Source organism: Nannobrachium achirus (genome assembly GCF_963921795.1).
Source record: "Nannobrachium achirus genome assembly, chromosome: 9".
NCBI lineage: Eukaryota > Metazoa > Chordata > Actinopteri > Myctophiformes > Myctophidae > Nannobrachium > Nannobrachium achirus.
The window spans coordinates 55553913-55577733 of NC_137818.1; the positions used below are offsets into that span (position 1 = coordinate 55553913).

The 23821-nt window shown below is 43.7% G+C and overlaps 1 protein-coding gene across 1 annotated transcript in view; it reads right to left on the reverse strand.

Moving 5' to 3' along the window:
* LOC308290990 (uncharacterized protein) overlaps window positions 1-23821 on the reverse strand; it is a gene marked incomplete at both ends in the record, with an annotated part of 58825 nt that overhangs the window by 30791 nt on the left and 4213 nt on the right. Inside the window, 4 exons of the mRNA XM_080732904.1 lie at window positions 12302-12327; window positions 13262-14120; window positions 14409-15162; window positions 15850-15854. Of these exons, the coding sequence (XP_080589030.1) occupies window positions 12302-12327; window positions 13262-14120; window positions 14409-15162; window positions 15850-15854 (1644 nt within the window). The remainder of the gene's footprint in view (window positions 1-12301; window positions 12328-13261; window positions 14121-14408; window positions 15163-15849; window positions 15855-23821) is intronic.

Genomic DNA, 23821 nt, shown 5'->3' on the forward strand with positions numbered 1-23821 from the left:
CATCATCATCATCTCTGGATCAAAGTGTCCTTTGTGGCTGACGTTATCATCACAAAGCTCTGACCCAGGACTAGCTGTTTCTCTAGACCTTTCTGTCTCTCTCTGTGTGTGTGTGTGTGTGTGTGAGTGTGTGTGCGTGTGCATGCATGTGTGTGTGTGTGTGTGTGTGTGCTTGCATGTGTGTGTGTGTGTCTGTGCCTGTGTGTGAGTGCAGGAGGTACAAAACAGCTGACGCTCTGGATGGATAATTGCATAAAGGCCACCAGAAGCTTTCAGACAGTTGTTCAAGGAGGCATTTCCACACTCGTTTTCACAGTAGTTCAACTGTATATCGAATAAAAAGCCTCGTCGCCCACATTCACTCTCCATCACAGAAGTCCTGCCCACCATAGACACACAAACAGGCTGTGGCATTTACACACTGCGACAGAAGCCTTAAAAGTTTAAACTAACGCCTTCACTACACTGCTTCACTTCTCCACCAACCCACCCCCAACCACCACTTGTGTACTTGCATGTACATACTGTAGGCCTAGCTATCTGTTTTCTTTTTGTGTGTACTCGTTAAAGTCACTCTGGTTTACTTTTCTTTAGCTACCCACTGTGAGCGGTAAATCCACTTACCGGGACAAACAGACCCTTGCTGTGTGTGTGAAGTGCATGGTCACCAAGTGAAAACAGAGAGCGAGAGACAAAGAGAAAGCACCCCTACATGTTTATGGACAACCGCCAAGAGAGGTGCGTTTGCCTCCGACATGCAACTTAATCATGTTTGTACCTTTGTCGTTGTTTTGTTATTAGTTTTTTAGTTTTTTTTTAGTTTTTCCTTCAGCATACTGTACGTGCTGTTAGTTCCATTTTAGGATTAAATAATGTTTTCTAAATCCCATAAAACAGCTCAGTTAGAGCTCATGCACTGCGAAACAAACCCCCCCACACACAGGCTGTTGTGCATGTGGTCAGTGCCTTTGTAGTCAGATCCATATTCAGATTAGGGGTGATATTGGCAAGAATCTCGCGATGCGATACTCATCACGATACTTGGTTCACGATACAATACATCACGATACATTGCGATACTATTGCGATACGATACTATTGCGATACTATTGCGATATATTGCAAAATTCAAAAGAATTTAAAAAAAATTGCCGAGCTTAAAATACATACATTGAATTAACTGAACATTGGAAATTCCTCCTAATGAAAAAAAAGTTTCCCATTCAGACAGGCAATATTGCCATTGATTATTTTCAAGGCAAAAAACACACCATGTCACTCTCTTTCAATTATATTCAATAACATTTCTGCTTACTTGGTTAATAGCATATTTCTTTTAAAAGCAGAATCAATAATAGGCCTATTTAATTTAGGCAAATTTATTTGGAGGAGAAAAGAGAGTCAAGAAATGTGTTAGTGCCTGCCAAAGATGTTTTATATACCTGTTTTTTCCTTTTTGTTTATTGGTTTGCTGTACAAGCTCTGGTTCCACACTATACAGTCCAGTTGGTGGCGGTAATGCACCCTCAAAGGGTTGCCAACCGCCAATAAACTCAAAAGAAGAAGAAGTCAGTCAGGCTAATGCTAAGCGTAAGCTAGCTCCGGTAGAACTTGTCGTTTTAAGGGAACTAAAAATGCTATCCTGGACAACAAGTGCCAGGTTCAACAAGTGCTGTCCATATCTACTACTCCCATCCATGGCCATGGACTTTATTTGGAATTATCGTTTGTTGTTCTTGTTCAACGTGAGTCACGCACGCATGCACGCGCACACGCACACGCACACACACACACACACACACACACACACACACACACACACGCTCCTCCCTCCACTGATTCCACTCTCTCTCTCTCTCTCTCTCTCTCTCTGTCTCTCTCTCTCTCTCACACACACACACACACAGAGCGAGGATTAGAGCCCATTGATTACCGCATGTTATGTTCTTTTTTTTTCCTCCAAAAGTATCGCGATAGGGCGGCCTGAATGATCGATACAGTATCCATGATCGCGATGTATTGGCATATCGATAATATCGCACACCCCTAATTCAGATACTGGGGATTTATGAGTATGGATGTTTTTAAAACTCTTTCTCGCTGATGGGTCAGAATTCAAAATAGCAGTCTTGGCGAGGCAGTGATAAAGACCGTTTTTGTTTGACTGGGGCTCAAATGTGGACCAATCTGGGGGCGTTTCATTTGGAGTGGGATTGTGAAAAACTTTCCTCCAAGTTCCTGATATAATACACATTTCATTCAAAGCAAGTGTGAGTATAATGGAGCGACGCTGGCAGTGTTTTGGCTGCATGTGGACTGAAACTACTCATCCCAATCTCAGCTCCATTTCATCCCGTCAGCAGTTAAAGGCAACAGTAGCACCTCCTGCACCATGGCCCACATTTGGACCATTTGCATAAACTGGCATCTTTAAATTATTCACAGCTGCTGTCTGACTAATTAGAGTATAGAGTGCCTGAGAGTTTGTTTTACCAGCGCGAGAGAGAGAGAGAGAGAGAGAGAGAGAGAGAGGAATTGAGGGAGAAACCCCTGCTGCTCATGCACTCACAAACACAGGTGCATGCATGACGCGCACACACACACATGCACGCACACACACGCATGCTCTCACTCACTCACTCACTCACTCACTCACTCACTGTGAGTACTGTGAACACATCTCAAGTTGTACTTCGATAGTACACACGTAATGCAGAGAATTATGGCGCGTACACAAACAGAGCCGGTTCTGGCCCCACGGGGTCAGCACTTTCAGCAGTGCTGCGATGCGCGGGTATTAAGGAAGCAAAGTCACCACAGTTTGATTTGATCATTGCTTTGTCAATTATGAAGGGATTTCTAAAATTAAAACGTCTCCATATTGCTAGGGAGGTCTACTTCGCAGAGAAACCGTGGCCTTTGCGCAGCCTTTGCATTTGATTTCACATCGCGATTTCGGTTTGAAAACTATTAACCGTGCAGCACTAGTTCTTTTCTGCAGAGGAGGGGGCGGTGGGGGCCTTTTTGGTCGGCGGGGCCTTACGCAGACTGCGTAAGTCTGCGTATACGGCCCGCCGGCGCTGTACACAAATACCATATAATTGCAAACTCACCATTTTCACCTAAACATTTAGCTTTTCTCTACTTAAAGGTTGTTTTTTTACAACAAGGGTTCATAATTTAGAATGGATTGTAATTAGAGAAAAGAAAAGATGAGTGTTAAAATGTTTTCATTTAATGCTTTCTATTGTTTTATTGATTTTAGTATTTTGATTTCAGTGGTTGGGGGCATGCGTACAAGTGGCTAAATATGTATTTTTAGACACAATAAGCCAGCCCAGCAATGTTCCTTGTTACTATTTACACCAGCCCCCATAAGTCACATCTGCCCATGAAAGATTGAGGTGCATCTTGGGAATTATTGTGGGCTCGCCTATAAGGCGAGCACACTTTAGATATTGTACGGGTTTATTTATCTATCAGGCAGGCGGTCAGTAGACGGGAACTTCGGTTCCTTTCTACTCCTACATACTTAGTGAGAAAATGAAAATAAAAACATCAATGTGTTCAGTTTACAGTGGCGAAGTGTGCTATTATTTTTTATAGCAATTGGCCAAATGGTGGCGCTGTAGGAAGCCTTCGAAAGTGCAAACTTTGAACAGGTATAGCTCATGCTGTGTTTTAGGTACAGCCATGAAACCTGTATACACGTATGCGTCTCCTCATGCCGAACAACTTTTACCCTCTAACTTTTGACCTCTGACCTTTAGGTCTCCCACAATTCGGAATAATATGAAAAACAGTAAAAATCTATCTCCTCCTGGTTTTTTTTCGTTACGCGCACAAAACCTTTTTCACATGAACTTTGGACCAATACGGTCAAACTAGTCTCGGCGGATTTCTTTTAAAGTGAAATATACATTTTTAATAATTCAATCAATATTGCGGTTTTATGCAAATTATTCTTCGGCCTCTAAATCATACATGCAAAGTTACACGTTCATGGCATTTGGCAAAGATGTGGAGGGTTAGTCAAAGTATCACTGAAACCAATTTTATTCCAATCGGCCAAAGGGGGGCGCTATACGAAGCGTTTGAAAATTCAAACTTCAAACGGGCATAAGTCATGACTCGTTTCGTTTGAAGACATGCAACTTGTTACACGCGTGCTTTGACTCGAGCGGAAGACATCTGTGTCGTTGTTAAGTAAGCTCCGCCCTTCGGTTTTCCGCCATTTTGAGCAGTTTGTAAAACGCGTAAACCCGCTTTTATTCTGGAATTTTCGCTCCACGTGCACAAAACCTTTTTTACGTGAACTTTGGACCGATATCTAAAGATCTGTCAGATCGGATTTCTTTAAAATTGAAACATGCCTTTTTAAATAAATTCAATGAATATTGCAGTTTTATGCAAATTATTCTTCTGCCTCTAAATCATACATGCAAAGTAACATGTTCATGGCATTTGGCAAAGATGTAGAGTGTTAGTCCAAATATCACTAAAACCAATCTTACCCCAATTGGCCAAAGGGGGGCGCTATATCATTTTGAGCAGTTTGTGAAACGCTTAAACCCGTTAGGATTTTTTTTGGCAATTTGCATGAAACATTCTACACACAATCTAAGGACCTTTATCTAATATGCCTATGAAGTGCACACACACAAAAAAAAAATAATAATAATGAATATAGCTGCAAGCAGCGATAAAGTGGCCAAAGCCAAAAACACCTCAAATCATGAACACAGCCTGCAATGTGCGTGAAATCTTGCAAGCACATTCCCAATAGGTCAAGGAACAGATACCACCCTTCTCACATTGGCCTGTTATAGCGCCACCAGTGGGTCAACTTTTGCACAACACATTTTTGGTCCAAAACGGACCAATCTTTGACGTCAGTAACGTCAAAGAGAGCACTGCCTGCGATCTTGACATTTTGTACATTTATAGCCATTGTTTTCTGGCTTGAAGCGAGCCCACAATTGTTTCGAAGGAACAATATTTTCTAGTTGTGTCTAATTATTGTGTCTAAAAAATAATACATATTTAGCCACTTGCATGCATGCCCCCAACCTGGGGGCATGCATGCAAATCAAAATCGTTAAAATCACTGAAATGATAGAAGTAAAAGAAAACATATTTTCTTTTCTCTAATGACTATCTATCTAAAATATGAACCCTTGTAAAAAAACAAAGTTGTCCTTTAACAGTGCAGAAGGAAGTGACTACAGTGGATAAATCAAAGCAGGGCAGCGCCGGCAGAGGGGAGCGGCCCGCTGACACTCTCCCTCGTCTAGAACATGGGCTTTTCCACCTCCTTCACTGATTTTCTCATTATCAGCTCAACTGTTGAACTCAACCGAAAGTGACAATTCCTTGATTACCATTAGGTCCTGCTCATCCCTTCCAGCAAATACTGCTCCCGTGCCGTGTTAGATGGCATTAACTATCTCTTCCTTCCCTCCCTCCCTCCCTCCTTCCTTGTCGGTGTGCGCAGGTGTTGGTGTTAATTTGTACACATGCATGTAATATGTTTTGTGCATTTATTTGTGTCATATTGTCCAGTGTGCACACATGCAGCAATGAGCAAAGTGTTCCCCACAGCAGAGCCAAATCCATCCATTAAATGCAGGGCGTGAGTCACTGTCTCCTGGAATCCACTGATAAACTAATGAAACGCATACAATAATTAAGTGCACAAAGCCCATATAATACATTTAAAGCACAATGTACTTCAGGGTTTGGATGCATGATGGTTTGGTACATTTTATTTAGCCTATTTCATGCATCACTGGAAAAATTGGTACAATGAAATGGTGAATTGTCTAGAGATGGTGCTTCTACGTTTAATAAACTCTTCTCGTCGTTGTGTGTGTGTGTGTGTGTGTGTGTGTGTGTGTGTGTGTGTGTGTGTGTGTGTGTGTGTGTGTGTGTGTGTGTGTGTGTGTGTGTGTGTGTGTGTGTGCGTTTGCATAAGGTGCATATATAAAGTATATATAAAACAACTTTTTTTAGTTTTTGTTTGTCTGTTATTTCGTGCAGCATTGCTTAAATCAGCACACACCAGAGGCCAGATGCCACAATGAACTTTCAGAAGTAACTTTTACAAGAGGGAACATCTAGTTCTATGCTTCTCACCGTCTCTTTCTTCTTCCACATATATCTCATTCTGTCACCTGGGGAGCCGTTTCACTGAATATCTATCCATGCATTAACACATTCTATTATCCACCCTCCTGCTTTGTTATGCAAGACACAATGCACAGGTATTAAATATTAAACCTACACAGAGAAAGAGAAGAATGACATGAATGAATCTGACTGCAAGAAGGACTATTACCTGTACAGTGTGATATTGACCATATTCACACAGGGGCCATCTTGCCAGACAATGAATTGCCATCCTATGTACACAAGCCCCCAGAACGGCTTGTAAATGTTGAAGCGGCCGCCCTACTGGCCAAAGCTGGAATTTCAGGCGGGGTGAAACATACATGCACGAGCATAAGAGCACGCCGCTGGGGTCTACATACAATAGGGTTCAATGGACGTCGACATCGTTCGTGACGTCATTACGTCTCGACGTCAAACATTTTGGCCACTAGGTAGTGGCCAATTTCAACCAGAATGCACCTGGATTAGCTACTTCCGCATGCTTCAAAACGCCACTGAGCACTTGCATTGAAATGATAGCTGGGGGCGGGGCTGGTCCGCTCTATATTATATATATACTCTATGTACAGTAGGTACAGTTTTCAATGCAAATTCCGCCAGGTGAATATGGTCTATAGCATATATAGGGTGCATGGAAACCAGGGCGGAGTGAGAAAACAGAGAGCTAAATCACCCTCATAAATCAAACTGTTTACTATTAATGACATGTCTTATTCATCAGCCCCATCCATCAATTATTGTACAATTTGCTTGAGTGATGACAGACCTCATGATTAAACTGTTGATGAATCGGGCAACAATAACCTTTTATGAGCGATTACTCTCCTTCTCTGTGTGTATGTGTGTGTGTGTGTGTGTGTGTGTGTGTGTGTGTGTGTGTGCGTGCGTGCGTGCGTGCGTGCGTGCGTGCAGATGCCAGACAAGTCCTCGTGGATCTACACCAACATTAACAACAACAACAACACTGGACTGGACTAAAACTCCAGGGAAAACTCTTCCCATTTCTGATCACTCTGTCTCGCACTCATTCCTTGATAACACTGCACTCAGGACATCATCACATTCACTGTAAAAGCCAGACTACAAGTCCTTCCCACCAGACTCAATCTTTCCATCCGGTTCCCCAGTCCCTCATTGCTTGCACCCCACCACAGAACAGACCACTGAAACATCTTGAATGTCTGTTATACATACACAGGGATGGGAGCGTTTCGCTGTTTCTACGTGTCATCTTTAAGACACCCAAACCTAACCCTTACCTCCGTGGGCCGACACTCCGTTGTCGAAATGATGGTTGTTCGAATGAGCGAGATTTCCCCCACAGGGATGTACTTGTACATAGCATGCCATGATAGAATAGTGGAACTCATAGCAAAGGACAAACTATCATGTATCCTCAGTGAGAAAACGTACAAACATTTCTGTGTCGTTCCATCGATGTTTCACCTCTGTGCTAACCAAGACATCTTTACATCTTTTAGAGCTAATACACGAGCTGTTGTGGTTTATGAAGAGGCCAGAATTGCATTAGGGATATCCTGCAACTCTGACCCTAGCCTAGAGCAGGGGTTCCCAAACATTTTTGTCTCAGGGCACCCCATAAACATATTTTTAATCCAAGGCACCCCTACATTATAATTTTCACTCCCAACACCTTATATTTATAGCATATTGTCGTTGTCGGGTGGAAACCTTATGTGTCCAAAACCGTTCATTTTGTATTTATCATCTATAAAATGTACTATACTAGTGAAAACAGCAGATCTACAAGCACACAACGCCTCGTATCACAATATTTTAGTGATTATGTTGCGAGGAAAACGTTGAGATAATAGCCATTTTGGTAAGAACTGACTGAAAATAACTTTGTACTTCAAGTTTAAAATGATACTAAATATTTGTGTCCAAATAAATTCCAAATATTATCAAATTATCTTGCGGCACCCCTGGACTGCCGCCACGGCACCCCAGGGTGCCCCGTCACCCACTTTGAAAACCCCTGGGGGGAGCTTTTATGAACACAGTCATTAGATACCTACCACTTCTTCATACCAGATCTCAGGGCTGGGCTATATTTGGCAGCCAGCCTAGGACATACCCACAGACTGGTTGTTAGAGGGTTTCAACAACTTTTGATAACCACAAAAGACGCAAAAAGGCTGGCAAAGTGTTGTGCTGTCTGCCTGTCTCTGCTATAATTGGCAGCCACCACATATGGCGGAGATGCTGTGCTTATACCCATAGTACTGAGTATTGAGTGACATGTTTATTGTCTCCACCAGCCGAAGGCATGGGGAGACTATGTTTTGCACCCTGTCCGTCAGTCCGTGTGTCAGATTTTTCCTATTCCTTCCTGATTGGCTTCCAAAGTTTTCAGGACTGCTCCGTTTTGAACAAAATGCGATTTCCGTGAAATTTTGCACGCACATTCCCACTAGGCCGAGGAAGAAATGCCACTTGAACATTTTCACATCAGCCTCATGGTGGCGCTATAACAGGCTGATTTGTGTTTTTACTTATAACTCCACTGATCAGTGTAAAACGTTGTATGCGCAGATTGCGCACTCCCTAGAGGCCAAGGAAAAACCTTTGCCCTGCATTTTTCAAATCTGCCTTTTAAGCCCGTATCAGAGTGTACGGTGGAGAGCTATCCACCGCAAATTTGAGGTGGAAAGCTTTCCACCTCAAGTCAGAAAATAAGTGCAGGCCATCATAGTACGCCACGGTGGAGACCTATTCACCGTGACTGACTAGTCTAGATTGACCAATCAGTGAATGGGGTGTAGAGCCTGTCTGTCTGATAGTAAAAACAGAGAGATGTGTTGGGACTCACAGTGTAAAGCTCTCCACCGTGAGGAATGATGTAACGTTGTAGTTTCATGACTCAAAAAGACTTGAAAAGACTACACCGCGGTGTAAAGCCTTCCACCGCCCAGGCGACTATGATGCCGGCTTCATAGCGCCACCAGGAGGCCGACTAATGTAAAACACATTTCTTTGTATTACTCCTTCAGATTTTATCAAAATGTCACAACTCGGTACACATGATCTCTATATCATGTGATGAAGATGGATATCTTTGCTTTTCCATATTCCATCCTGATTGGCTTCCAAAGTTGCATTTTAAGCACCACCAGGAGGTCAACTTATGTGAAACACTTTTTTGTATTAGTCCTTCAGTTGCACACCCACAGCCAACACACCTGGTGGAGACCTGTGCTCGGAAGAGCACTGCTTCTAGTTGTATCATGAAGACATATGCCATGACTATGTGAATGTAACTTTAAGTGTATGTGTGTGCGTGCGTGCGTGCGTGCGTGCGTGCGTGCGTGTGAGAGAGAGCAGTGGTGGAAAAAGTACTAAAATTATTAAAGTAAAAGTATCAATACTGCAATGTAAAAATACTCTGTTATAAGTAGAAGTACGGAATTCAAAATGTATTGAGTAAAAGTATTGTCATCAAAATGTACTTGAAGTACCAAAAGTAAAAGTGCAAAATGTTTGAAAATAGCAGATCTACAAGCTCACAACGTGTCGCGATGCGATCAGCTATTTGGTCTACAAGTGGTTAATGAATGTTTTATAATATTATAATTTAGATCTGCAAAGTAACTAGTAACTAAAGTTTTCAAATAAATGTAGTGGAGTAAAATTTGGATCCGAGATGTAGTGGAGTAGAAGTAAAAGTACGGGAAATTGGAAATACTCAAATAAATTACAAATAACTCAAAATTATACTTTACTTAACTAAATGTACTTAGTTACTTTACAATACTGTGTGAGAGAGATTGCATATATAGATACAGAAAGAGAGAGAGTGTAAGAGTGATAACGAGAGAGTATGAGACAGACAGACAGACAGACAGACAGACAGACAGACAGACAGACAGACAGACAGACTGCACCAGCACACTGTGTTTGGCCAAAGAAGTGTATTCTCTCACTGCATGTTTGAGTCTTGGCTGCCTGTGACTGTAAATTGACTCTAATGGGGCGCTGGGTCCAGTTCCAAACCATTCAGCATTAAACACATTGTTTGGCTTTCAGAGAGCACTTAACACCAACTAAAAAACTCCATCCTGGGTCAAAAGCAACTAAAAGTAAATTCCATTCCTGTAATGTTTCCTTCACACACACACACACACACGCACGCGCAGGCACACACGCACGCACGCACACAAGCTGCACGATATATCATTAATCATATCGTTATCTCGTATGAACATGCAGGATATCAATATCGCAAAAGGCAACGATATGGGTGATATAAATTCCCACCACTCGCCCACTGCTTTTAACCACAATATCCACGTGGAGTATATGTTATAAATCTTCTCTTCTGGGGGTCCCTGGCACAAAACCCTTTCAAATGGGGGTCCACAGCCAAATACATACAGTATTCATTTGGGGGTCCTTGACATGAAAATGTTTGAGAACCACTGCCATAGAATACTGAACAGGAAGTGCGCAGTGATTCACATCTTTTGCAGTGTTTCTCAAAGTGGATTTCAGTGGCTCTCTAGGTTCCTTTATGGGGGTCTAAATTGACCCTTACAATTCTTTAACTTTGACAGTGTACAAATGGAACCAAATGGACCCTAACGGGTCCATTTGGTTCCATTTGTACACTGTCAAAGTTAAGGGGAGACCTTCACATTTCAAAGTTTGAGAACCACTGTTTAATGGATGGTGTCAGGGCAGTCCACATTTTGGTGGCAGAGCAGTGTTGTGGAATATCAGTAATGGATGAGCCAATAGGAGTCTGGACAATATTCTAGGTGGTGAAAGGTATGCTTTATGTAAAATGATATCATGGGGAGAAATGCAGTAACACTTTGTGCAGTAGTTCTGCCAGGAGCACTGCAGGGCAGAGATCATAGTTATACTGTAGCTGCTTCAAGGACAAACTGAACCATAACAAGATAGTCTGTAAAAAGGCTCTGCACAATATCATAATGTATTGTAGAAGTGTTGGTAAAATATAAAGGTTATATAACTTCTTCCTCGGCAGTAGAATGTGAATTTCCCGTGTTTGGGGAGAGAGAGAGAGAGAGAGAGAGAGTACGTGCGTTCGCTCGCTCTTGCATGTGTTCCGCAGAGAGCCAGAGAAACACTAATGTCCCTGGTTCCCTGGCTAATTACTGTTCAGAATGTGATTACTTGAGGGAGTCTTTCTAACCTTTACACTTCCATAAATAATAGCTTTAACAGCAACGAGCTCCAACACTCTAATCTAAGAATAATTGGAAGGGGAGAAACCACTTCCTTAGCGGGTCTTTATGAAAGACTTCAAACTGAACCCTCCCTACTGCATAATGTGTGATCACTGCCACCCTCGGATACAATTGTTGCTCATAGGTCTGTAATGTACATTGTGGGATCTTCATGTATTCCCATCTGTCAGATGGAAACCTCAGATCTCCATATTTTGTTTTTGTATTTTAAAAGTGTCTTTCTGTTAGAAATAGTTAAGCACGTAAGCCCTATCTTATACATTGAAAATCTTTCAGAATCAATAGCCGATCTACAACCTCACAGCATTTAATAGCATCCACTATTGCCATGCATTTGATGTATTATCTTGTGTTGTCTTTGCTTGTGAATCGCTCTGGATTAAGAGTGTCTGCTAAATGCCTAAATTGTAACTGTCTGGTAGTGTTTGCTGCAGGTATCAGGACTAGAGGGGGAAGCGAGGGGAGGGATTGGGACTTACTGTACCCTATTTCCACATGAGGCATCTAATAATGCTTCCCTGCCCTCTCTAAAGACACACACACACACACACACACACACACACACACACACACACACACACACACACACACACACACACACACACACACACACACACACACACACACACACACACACACACACACACACACGCGCTCGCTTTAAAGGCAGAGTGGCTTAGACAAACATATATAGACATGCTCACCTGACCACCACCCACCCCCCTCTCTCCCGGGATCAATAACTTTGATCGCCACAAGTCTTTCTACAGGGCTCATAATCGATGTCTGTCAGCCTCCAACTCCCCTGGAGAGCTGACCCGAGGACGAGAGAGAGAGAGAGAGAGAGATAGTAAGAGTAAAGATAGTAAGAATAAAAGTGAGTTACCTCAAGTTACCTGAAGCCAGCAAGGTGGACAATGACCTGTAAGAGAAAGAGACAGTTTACAGTTTACAGTTTAGGCATTTAGCAGACGCTTTTAATCCAAAGCGACTTACAATAAGCAGATACAACATCGCAATAATAAACAAGATAATAGGTCAGTACATTAACAGCAATATAACAATGTAAATGGATATCTATCTAGAGAAAAACACAATATAATCAAGTTCTAAAGAAACCTAACAAACAAATGCTTCATGTATGGTCATTGATTTTACTGTAGTGCTAAGGGTTTAGGTGGAGTCTGAAAAGGTGAGTTTTCAGTCCACGGCGAAAGGTAGCGAGTGAGTCCGTTGTTCTAAGTGCGACAGGGAGTTTATTCCACAACTTGGGAGCCAAGAGGGCAAACTGTCTCGGACGAGTGGATTTTTGCCCTGGAGTTTTTAGCGAGGGTTCGGTCAGCATCCCTGTGTTGGCTGATCTAAGTGAACGAGTGGGGGTGTAGGGGTTGATCAGCTTTTGGAGGTATGGAGGAGCCATACCTTTGGCTGCTTTGAAGGTCAGCATCAGTGTTTTGTATTCCATGCGGGCCGCAACCGGGAGCCAGTGGAGGCTGCGGAGAAGGGGAGAGACATGTGAGAACTTAGGCTGGTTGAAGACCAGTCGTGCCGCGGCATTTTGGATCAGTTGGAGAGGTTTAAGTGCACATGCCGGGAGACCAGTGAGGAGAGAGTTACAATAGTCGAGTTTTGATATGACAGATGTCTGAATGAGGAGCTGCGCTGCCTCCTGGGTGAGGAACGGTCTGATTTTACGGATGTTATAGAGTGTGAACCTACAGGACCGGGTGACTGATGCAATATGTGCCTTAAATGATAGCTGGGTGTCCAGGACCACACCAAGGTTTCTAGCAGTCGGAACTGAAGTCACCAATGCATTATCTATGGAAATAGTGAGATCTTGCATGGGGCAAGACTTAGCTGGGAAGAAGAGTAGCTCCGTCTTGTCCGGGTTCAGCTTGAGGTGGTGGGCTGACATCCACTGTGAGATGTCGGCCAGACATGCAGCAATGCGCTCTTCCACCTGGGTGGCAGAAGGGGGGAAGGACAAAAACAGTTGAGTGTCATCAGCGTAGCAGTGATATGATAGATTGTGAGCAGAGATTACAGCACCAAGGGATTTGGTGTACAGGGAGAACAGCAGAGGGCCAAGTACGGATCCCTGGGGGACTCCCGTTTGGAGGGTTCGGGGGGATGAAAGCAAACCTTTCCATGAGACCTGGTAGGTCCGGTCCGACAGGTAGGAGGAGAACCACTTTAGTGCCGTCCCGGTGATGCCTAGGTCAGCAAGGGTGTCCAGGAGCAGCTGGTGATTCACTGTGTCGAATGCCGCTGATAGATCCAGAAGAATCAGGACTGCAGAGTGGGATGCAGCCTGGGCAGCATGGAGTGCTTCTGTGACTGCTAGGAGTGCCGTTTCTGTGGAATGGGCCGGTTTAAAACCTGACTGGTTGGGGTCCAGCAGGTTGTTCTGTGAGAGATGGAGAGAAAGCTGGTTAGAGACCACACGTTCAAGGGTTTTTGAAAGAAATGAGAGGAGGGATACCGGTCTGTAGTTCTTGACGTCCGAGGCGTCAAGAGTTGGTTTCTTGAGGAGTGGTGATACTCTGGCTGTCTTGAAGGCAGCTGGGACACAGCCTGAAGTTACAGAACTGTTGATGATGGCGGTTATGAAGGGGAGTAGGTCAGGTGCGATCGTCTGGAAGAGTGGAGAAGGGATTGGATCCAGGGCACAGGTGGTAGGTCTAGAGGAAGTCACTAGTTTTATGACGTCATCTGCAGAGAGAGGGGAGAAGGAGGATAGACATGTTATGTTAGGGATACAATTGCGTGTTTTCGACACTGTATTCTGGGGGAGATGGGAGAATGAACTACTGATATCATCAACCTTCTTTTCAAAGTAGGTGACAAAATCGTCCGCTGAGAGGGATGAAGGAGGGGGGGGAGGGGGGGGTTTGAGGAGGGTTGAGAATGTGCTAAACAGTTTCCTAGGGTTTGAGGTACATGATTGGATCTTTGTGTGGTAGAATGATGATTTTGCAGTGGAGAGTGCGAGTGAGAAACCTGACAGGAGTGCGTGAAAGTGAGATAGGTCCTCTGGTTGCTTCGTCTTGTGCCACTTCCTCTCTGCCGCCCTGAGAGGTGTTCGCTCAGTTCTGAGGGTTTCAGATAGCCACGGAGCCGGTGGATTTGGGCGTGCTGGCCTGGTCGAGAGAGGGCAGTGCCGATCGAAGGCTGAGGAGACAGAGGAGAGAAAGGAAGATGTTAGAGTGTCAGGAGGGAGAGAGGGAAGGATATCTGGGGTTGGGAGGGAGGAGAGAATGGAGGAGGAGAGAATGGAGGGATCCAGGGTCCTCAGGTTGCGTCGTGTGGTGACAGTCCGAGGGAGGGTCTGTTTAGATCTGTGGATAGAGAGGGAGAGGGAGAAGGTTATGAAGCAGTGATCAGAGTATTTTACAGGGGTAACAATGAGGTTTGAGGGGGAGCAGGCTCTGGTGAACACAAGGTCCAGTACATTCCCTGCCTTATGGGTGGGAGGGGAAGGGGTGAGGGACAGATCAAATGAGGACAATAGGGATGTAACGGGGAGATACTTCTCTTCAGTTGGTAGGTTGAAGTCACCCAGTAGAATCAGGGGTGTTCCATCCTCCGGAAATGAGCTGATCAGAGAGTCCAGTTCTTCCAGAAAATCCCCAAGGGTCCCTGGGGGGCGGTAGAGCACAATGATGGTGAGAAAGACAGGTTGTGTTATTGAAATGGCATGACATTCAAATGTGGACAGAGATAGGTGAGAGAGGTTTAGAGAGAGACAAAGTGTCTGTTAGGAATATCACATGCATGAATTCATAAATAAATACATAGCTATTGGAATAATCATTTTAAAAAAGAGTCATAACTCCATATCTATTTGCATAAAAATCTTAAACTACTAGCGTGGGAATGGGCAAGTAAATGTATATGTAACCCTATCCTTCTGCTGACCAGCCCCAGCGAAGTCTGTATGTAGATACCAGGGCAGGAAAGATGGACAAGGAACAAGACGTTGAGAGGCCAAGCAAACCCTCGTTTATTACACAGCTCTTTGGAAACAAAGGGAAAAACTCACTGTCCGTTTTGTATTCAATACACAAACACTTGGACTTACAATCTAATGTACAAAGTGTATTCAATAACTTTAGTTGCCTCTTGCCTATATGGTAGGCAGTAACTGCCTGGTTAGCCAGCCAGCCACAACACTGTCACACTATGCTGCCGTCCCGTGCAGTCTTCATGTAGATTAGCTCACACACAGTTAGCCATTAGCATGAACATTATTTACACACATGTACAGGAACAGTAACTAAACAGTAAAATCCTTAACACAACACATGCCTCCTGAAACAAACATGCTCTGTAATGTTTTAGAATTAACTCAGACTTTGATATACTATTTTAAATAGCTTTTAGTGGCACAGTGTAGAATCCCTCCTTACCTTTGGAAACAAAGGGAAAAACTAAAGCCTACGGTGGCTGTGGAGGGACAAAAAGACAAAAGGCACAGCAGCAGCATACACAATACAGGAGAAATGCGCCATCTGCTGGCAAACATATATCAGTCCCTTACATATATCTATATATATTATGTTTTGAGAGGTGCCAACTGCTGCAATACGTGACTTTGTGTTTTTTTTCTCCATTGTATCAAATACTGATGTTGTACGTTTTCCAAGTGTGTCTCCATGTCTGTCGTACTGTATGTCCCTGTCCTGTGTGACGTCATGTGGGTCTATTATCATCAGCAGCAGCAGCAGCAGCAATAGCACCACTCACTTCACACTGGTGTGATTTTTGGTCTGGTTGCCCCTGCAGGGCAACCAGACTATAGTACTGTCCGACTTTATTTCATCAATTCATCTTTCCCTTTCTAAATAAACTTTAATTTGCCACGCTACTTGGGCCATATGTAATTGATTCCTTGCATTTAGCTAGGAGATATGTTATATTGTTTAATTTACATGAATTTATTCGTGACTACATTTTCTCCATTGACTTTAATAGAAAAATAAACTTTCCCCAAATATGGAGACGACATCATAAATCACATGAGACTGACACAGTATGTCCATATATGGGCATTCCACCCCATTGACTTGAATGGGGAAAATGGTAAGGCAAAATTCATTCGCAAGTGTGACAAGTGCAACCACACTTGCAATTTCCAATTTAAATGTTTAATATGAAATGAGAATGGTAAAAAGACAAACCCTATTGTTACATCCCCTGACCTTTTTACTGTAAATATATTTTTTTCTGTTTTCTGACCGTTTTATGATTTTATCTTTGCATAGTACCATGCATAGTTTATTTGTCTGTCATTTAATGTTTTTAAGAGGACGATAGAGAGTACAAAAGGACCCCAATGTAAACAAGTCATTGTGATGTGGTTGAAATCCTATTAGTAGACCTTGTATCTGAACTGTAATGTCCTGTACTTTTAATGCAAACTTCTAATAAACTATTCAATCCATCAGTGAACCTCCCCACCACTAAATACTTCCATGTCTCCAAGCCACAGCCACAACCATGAACCCAACACAGACCATAATGTATAATTGGTGATTAGTCTGGAATACAGTGTAGATTGTGACAGATACGTTTTTATTTCCAGCTCCCCTGTTAGCCAACAGTGGACAGATTGTGATTTGCACTGTGCAGCCATGCAGCACTATTCTCAAGCCTGGACAGAGGCCTAATGGAGACACGCACACGGCTTCTATTAGCGAGCTGTGAAATCTGGTGGCATCAAATATTAAACACTTCCTTATGGAGCAGTGAGCACTGCTTGACTTGTTCCATAGAACAGCCTCTTAAACCTACAACTGGCAGTGGAAAAAAGAAAGAAAAGGAATAATGCACAGCCACATGCACGCAGTTACGGTTTGTTTCATTTTTGGGTTAGGGTTAGCGTAATAATGTATACATTTGTCCATTTGTGTGTGTGTGTGTGTGTGTGTGTGTGTGTGTGTGTGTGTGTGTGTGTGTGTGTGTGTGTGTGTGTGTGTGTGTGTGTGTGTGTGTGTGTGTGTGTGTTTTCCAAGGTTTTTGGGGCTTTCTGCCTTTATTTATATAAAGTGGAGATAAACAAGAAACGGGGAGAGAGATGGTCGGCTTATGTACCTATGCTGCCTGTATGTGTTTGTGTGGAGCGTTAAGTCCCCACCGTGTCATCTGTTAATAATTAATCTTCATATTTCAAAACAACACCAATCATTTCCGAACACAGCGGAGAGAGTGTGCTTAATGAAATGAAATGTCCCCATTACATCTGACATGACTTCCAGCCTCCCACTGAAACCTGATTTAAAGGATTTAGACCAGAATAGAGTGGAGGCAGAGAGAGAGAGCATGCGCGCGCACGAGAGAGAGAGAGAGATCACTGAACTTTCAAAAGAACAGAATCTTTAATTCTTGTGGTACGAACGGAGAACAGTTCTCTGGTACAGTGTACCTCACTGCAGAACTGGTAGAGTTCTAGCCTGGCTCAGCTATGTACATTTTTCTCAGCACCCAAGTCATGAGGGAACCAACCAGGGCCCAGTATGCAAATGTAGGGCGGGCTTATCACGTAGCGCTACTCTGATTGGTTGTAGGGGAGGGTGTATCACCTTTGCTGTTACATTCCACTGTGTTTGTATCGTTCCACTTTGGTTGTTGCATTCCACACTGTTTCTTGGGTTTCTGGGGCTACTCTGATTGGTTGCAGTGGCGGGCGCATCACCTTTGCGCTACTCTGATTGGTTGTAGTGGAAGGCGTATCACCTTTGCTGCTACGTTCCACTGTGTTTGTATCGTTCCACTTTGGTTGTTACATTCCACTGTGTTTGTATCGTTCCAATTTGGTTGTTGCATTCCACTTTGTTTCTTGGGTTTCTTGGGGGCTACTCTGGTTGTTGCGTTCCGCTTTGTTTCTTGTGTTTCTTGGGCTACTCTAATTGACTGTAGGTCTAACCAATAGTCCATTTGAATCATTAACCAATTAATCAATCCATGCAGTGAGGCTAGTACACTTCTCCGCTACAGCACTGGTATGTTAGCGTTTACACAGTTTTAGGTGACAAAATGAACACTGATGCAGTGAACCTCACTGCAGAACAGGGATATCGTTCGGTTAATTCTGCATTAGTTGGAGCGCGATTGCAAGCAACAAAAGCTTTGGTTCATTACGATGTGCGGAGAAACAGGAAACAAACCTGCAGAAGCCAGAGAAATATAATGGATGGACGCTAAAAGACTGAGATATGGAGAACATGAACAGAAACAGACACACCGTCTCGCTGTGTGAGTGACAGCCTCACCAGTGACCTCTGAATGATTTATCCCTGGACACGCTTCTGTCTATCAGATTATCAGAGGCCATTACCATCAGAGATCCAGGTGAACGGGGGACAGGCAGGAGCCACTGTGCAGTGGTGGAAAACATACTCAAATCTTTTGTAAAAGTATCAATACTGCAATATAGAAATACCCTGTTATGAGTAAAGGTCCATAATTTAAAATGCACTTGAGTAAAAGAACAAAAGTGTTAATATCAAAATGTACTTAAAGTACCAAATGTAGAAAGTACTCATTTTGTAGAATATCCCGCTATATAGATGAAGATCTTTTGAAAATAGCAGATCTACAAGCTCACAATGCGTCACATCGCGACACATATTGTGAGCTTGTAGATCACAATGTGTTGATGCTTCTGAAAATACTCCAGTAAAGTAAAAATCCCTCAAAAGTACAGTACTTGAGTAAATGTACTTAGTTACTTTACACCACTGCCTCTGTGCATCATTCGTTACCATTTAGACCTGAGGCCGATCTAAAATTACATTGAATGGGTTAGATGTTGACCTACAGGCCACAGGGACCAACTCACTGCCAATGTACTTGTGCTATGCTAGGACATTCATCAGATGGAACAGTTTATATGCAGCATAGAGAGAGATGGTGGGCTTACCTACGGTACAGTAGGTGCCTGGACCGCTGCCTGTGTGTGCTTGTGCGGAGCGTTAAGTCCCCACCGTGTCATCTGTTAATAATTAATCTTAATTTTTCAAAACAACACCAATCATTTCCGAACACAGCGGAGAGAGTGTGCTTAATGAAATGACATGTCCCCATTACATCTGACATGACTTCCAGCCTCTCACTGAAACCTGATTTCATACTATTTGACACCAAAATCTCCGAAAGCTATTTAGAGTCTGGAACTACACATTCCGAAATCTGTTTGTCATTTCCGTTCACATAAATATATGTTTAAATATCTTTAGATTGTCTTTTTTATTACCATTTTTGCCAATAAGCAAATGTATCCTAATATGAATCATGATTTATATTAGGATACATTTTCACGACTAAAGACGAAATGGAAGTGGAGAGGAGGCTTCAGATCTGCTTTCCCCTTTAATCATCAAAAGTGCAAGCCTGACACTCCATTATTCAGTCTGAAAAACCTCTCAATGCAGCTGGTTTCTGAGATGGGTGTGTGGCCAAAGTGTGACTCTCCGAGAGCTCCGTTCAGCTGAAGCTAGCACGATTCTGGAGCCTGGCTACTTCCGCGCTTCAGACTATATGACTGTATGAAAATTGTGGGAGGCAACAGTCTGGCCATGTGAGACAAAATCTACATACTAGATATTGTGTACAGTATAGTCCTGGGATAGAACCCTGGCGAGACTCAACTAAGTATAGGGTTTAAATGGTTTTAAAGGATGATTAAACCAGTGCACAATATATACAGCTCTGATCAATTGCAATCCGGACTACCTTGACCGGTGACTCAAAGCGACAAATCTCAGGTGCTGATGTAGAATGCTGAAGATATTCATAGAGGTCCACTTTCAAGGTGATTTCTCTGCTAGATATTCAACTCCTTTCAGATTTCCTTGCTGTGAGTAAGCTGGCATGCAATTACTACTCTTACAGTCATTAATGTACTTTTCACAACTGTATTATTTTTTATTGAGGAAGTAATTATTCTGCTAGAATCATCGCTCTGACCTTTGGGCCAAGAAAACCATTGGCCGGCTCTGCTGAGATTGAGATCGCAACCCCAGCAGCTTCTGAGCGGACCGCTGGAGACTCGTTATTCTGTAAACGTACCAATAGAAACGGCAAGAAAGAAAAACGGAGCAGAATGATTGTGACTGTGCTGACATGTGTTTATGGAGGCCTCTGTTTTCTTCGGGGAAGGGGGTACATTTACAGCTAACCAATCAAATAACAACAATTAATCTCAAGGCCATGGGAAAGATAGAATCGCTAGAGATAAGAGTGTTGAAAGCCAGGAGAGAACGAGAGCGTGAGACACCGTGGCGCTGAGGTAGACGCCCACGGTTTTAACCCATTTAGGCCTAGAATTATTGGCTGCTTTAACTGTTGAAAAATCGCAGATATACAAGCTCACAGCGCGGCACCGAGTGCCGCGCTGCAAGCTTGTAGATCTGCTATTTTTGAAAAAGTCATGAAAATGTGTGCAAATCTTTGAATGTATTTTAGAGCGAAACGTTTGTAGCGTTTGTAACTCCGATTTTGCTTCTGGGTGGTCCTTGGAACTATAATATTTTGAGATTTTTACAGGGGTCCTTCACATGAAAAGGTTTGAGAACCACTGACATAGCAGTCTCTCAAGAACAGACTAACTGAGCTCCAGTTCAAGTGAAAAGGACCTTTTCTTTGACGATGGCTAAGCCAGATTGTTGACATAAAAACATTAGGTTTTTCACACAACCTTAGAAGGATTCAAAAGACACTTATAGAAATATATATATATATATAGGTCAAAATTTACATTTTCACGATTTTTCAAAAATAGCTTGTATATCTGCCATTTTTCAATAGTTAAAGCAGTCAATAATCCAAGGCCTAAATTTAAAGCAACCCTGTAGAGAAGTGAAGGAGTGAAAGAGAGGGATGAGCAGAAGGAGAGAGTGTTTAGGATTCAATTAGCCTTGCCTCCCCTCGTTAGACTGGGCAAGGAGCTGACAGCTGGAGGGGAAAGCAGCAAGGCCCAGAGACACACACATCCACTCTGTGTTTCTGCCGTGACAGGTGACTCCTCAGTCACTCACACTGGACCAGCAGGGAAACACTGTCTGAGACAAAGGACAAAGGAGGGATATTCAAAACCGGAGTTAGGAGCCGTTCACACTGCGTTTTGGCAACGAGAATTCCACAAAAGAAAAAGTCAGATAGGCCTTCCGTTCAGACGACAACGGCATGTTCGGGGGTTAAAAACGGAACGATCTTGAAACGCAGAGCTCTCTCCCCTCGCGTCACCGTGTGAGCAACAGAAACGCAAGAAGCAACAACGCATGCTAGTCTTTTTCTCTCCTACTAATACCATAGAGTATATATAAAATAGAGAGCGGACGAGCCCCGCCCCCACTATCATTTCAATGCAAGTGCTCAGTGGCGTTTTGAAGCAACTACGTGCTAGCATGTAGCTAATCCAGGTGCATTCTGGGGGAAATTGGAACCAGCTCTGGTTCCAAAATGACGTCACACTGCTCTCCGCTCAGAGGAAGGATTGTCTGGAGTGGAGGGGGCGGGGCGTTTAGGCTGCAGTTCCAACTTTGGCCACCATCGGGGTTGCTTCAAATCTAGCCCTGGGTTCTGGGGGCTTGACTAATACATACTGATTGCAGTACTTATATTAGCATTGTGGCTTGCTGGCCGAGTGGTAAACTATTTGGTTTTACATTCCGAGTGCCCCGGGTTCGCGTCCCGCTCGGTCACTTCTTTCCGTCACCAGGGACAACCTTTTTTTTCGGCGATTAAGTTATTATTATTGTGACTAATAATGTGAATAATGTAATAATAATATCTTTATCGCTGAAAAAAAAAGTTGTCCGCGGTGACGGAGAGAAGTGTCAGAGCGGGACGCGAACCCGGGGCACTCGGGTCGTAAAACCAATTGTTAACCACTCTTCAGTATGTATTAGTAGGAAAGAAAAGAACTAGCATGCGTTGTTGCTTCTTGCATTTCTGTTGTTCACTCGGTGACATGGATACTACATCATTTTGGCTTCATATGAACGCTTGATAAAAAGGCAAAACGCAACGGCAATATCCCAGGACCTCGCCGTTTTCTCTACAGAGCGTTGCCGTATGTACCGGGCCTTAGTGTGCATGGGACCAAGTGGATTTTATTCCACCCTGGGTACTCTAACAACGGGTACAGAGAGTACTCTGACAACAGGTATTGCATAACCAGGTGGGGAATGCAATCCTAACTTGCATTGTTCCTGACTTGTGTGGTCCCCAAGCAGGCTGTGTAGTAAATGTAATTGTTGTACATGAATAATATGTAAATATATATACAGTATGCACGCACGCACGTACACACGTCGCACGCACGCACCCAATAATGAGGTCACAAACAGACCCATCTCCTGCTCTCAGATCAGTTGGGAGCGGGCATAGATGGGAGACATTGATTTTCTCCTTGGCCCTGGATGTGGTGAGTCTTGTGTCTGCAGACTGATAACTATATGTGCATCAATACCGACGTGCCCCGCTTATCCAATGGCATCCTTCACAGAGAGAACGGGGGAGGAAGGAGTTTGTTTGTGTCCAGAGGTGAAAAGAGGTCATGTCAGAAGATGCTACTCATCCTGGCTCGCAGTCGATGAGAAATAAGTGTGTGTGTGTGTGTGTGTGTGTGTGTGTGTGTGTGTGTGTGTGTGTGTGTGTGTGTGTGTGTGTGTGTGTGTGTGCGTGGCTGTGTGCGTGTGCGTGTGTGGATACAAATGTTATCCAATCAGGAGAGAGAACTTATACAGCATACAGGATAAACAAAAGTGCGGAACAGTGAGTGATTACAATATCTATCTATAAATGCGACAAATCTCTGTCTGCGTGTGTGTCTGTATGTAATCCGCGTATCTCGGAAACCGTTCGTCCCACCGGCTTCAGATTCGGCACGCGCGTTCCCCGCCGCGGCGCGGAGTGCAGTGCCGGGCCTTGACCCGACCCGATGTGCGGTTTTCCCGAACTGGCGCAAAACTTCCGGAATCTCCTTATGCAGAGCTGATTGTTGACATCAGGCTGATCTGGAGGAAATCGGCGCAAGCGCTGACTCATTGTGACATCACTTCATAAAAGGCTCTGACATCACGTACACCACATGAGTCAATAGGCCTAAATGGACACAGGCAAACAGATGGTCAAAACGGGTCCTATGACAACAGGTATAATGGGGTTTGCATTAAAGGGGGAACCGGCACTGTGTCTGCAACAAAGTCGGAGGCACAGACAGAGAGAGAGGGCGAGATCATTTAGCGACCTACAACCGGGTCGCGACGTGGTCGGTAGTTTTCAGCGACCGGGTTGCTAAATCGACCGACTGGGACGGTAAAACCACCGACCGGGACGCTAGAACCACCGACCGGGACGCTAAAACCACCGACCGGGTCGCTAAATCGACCGACCGGGACGCTAAAACC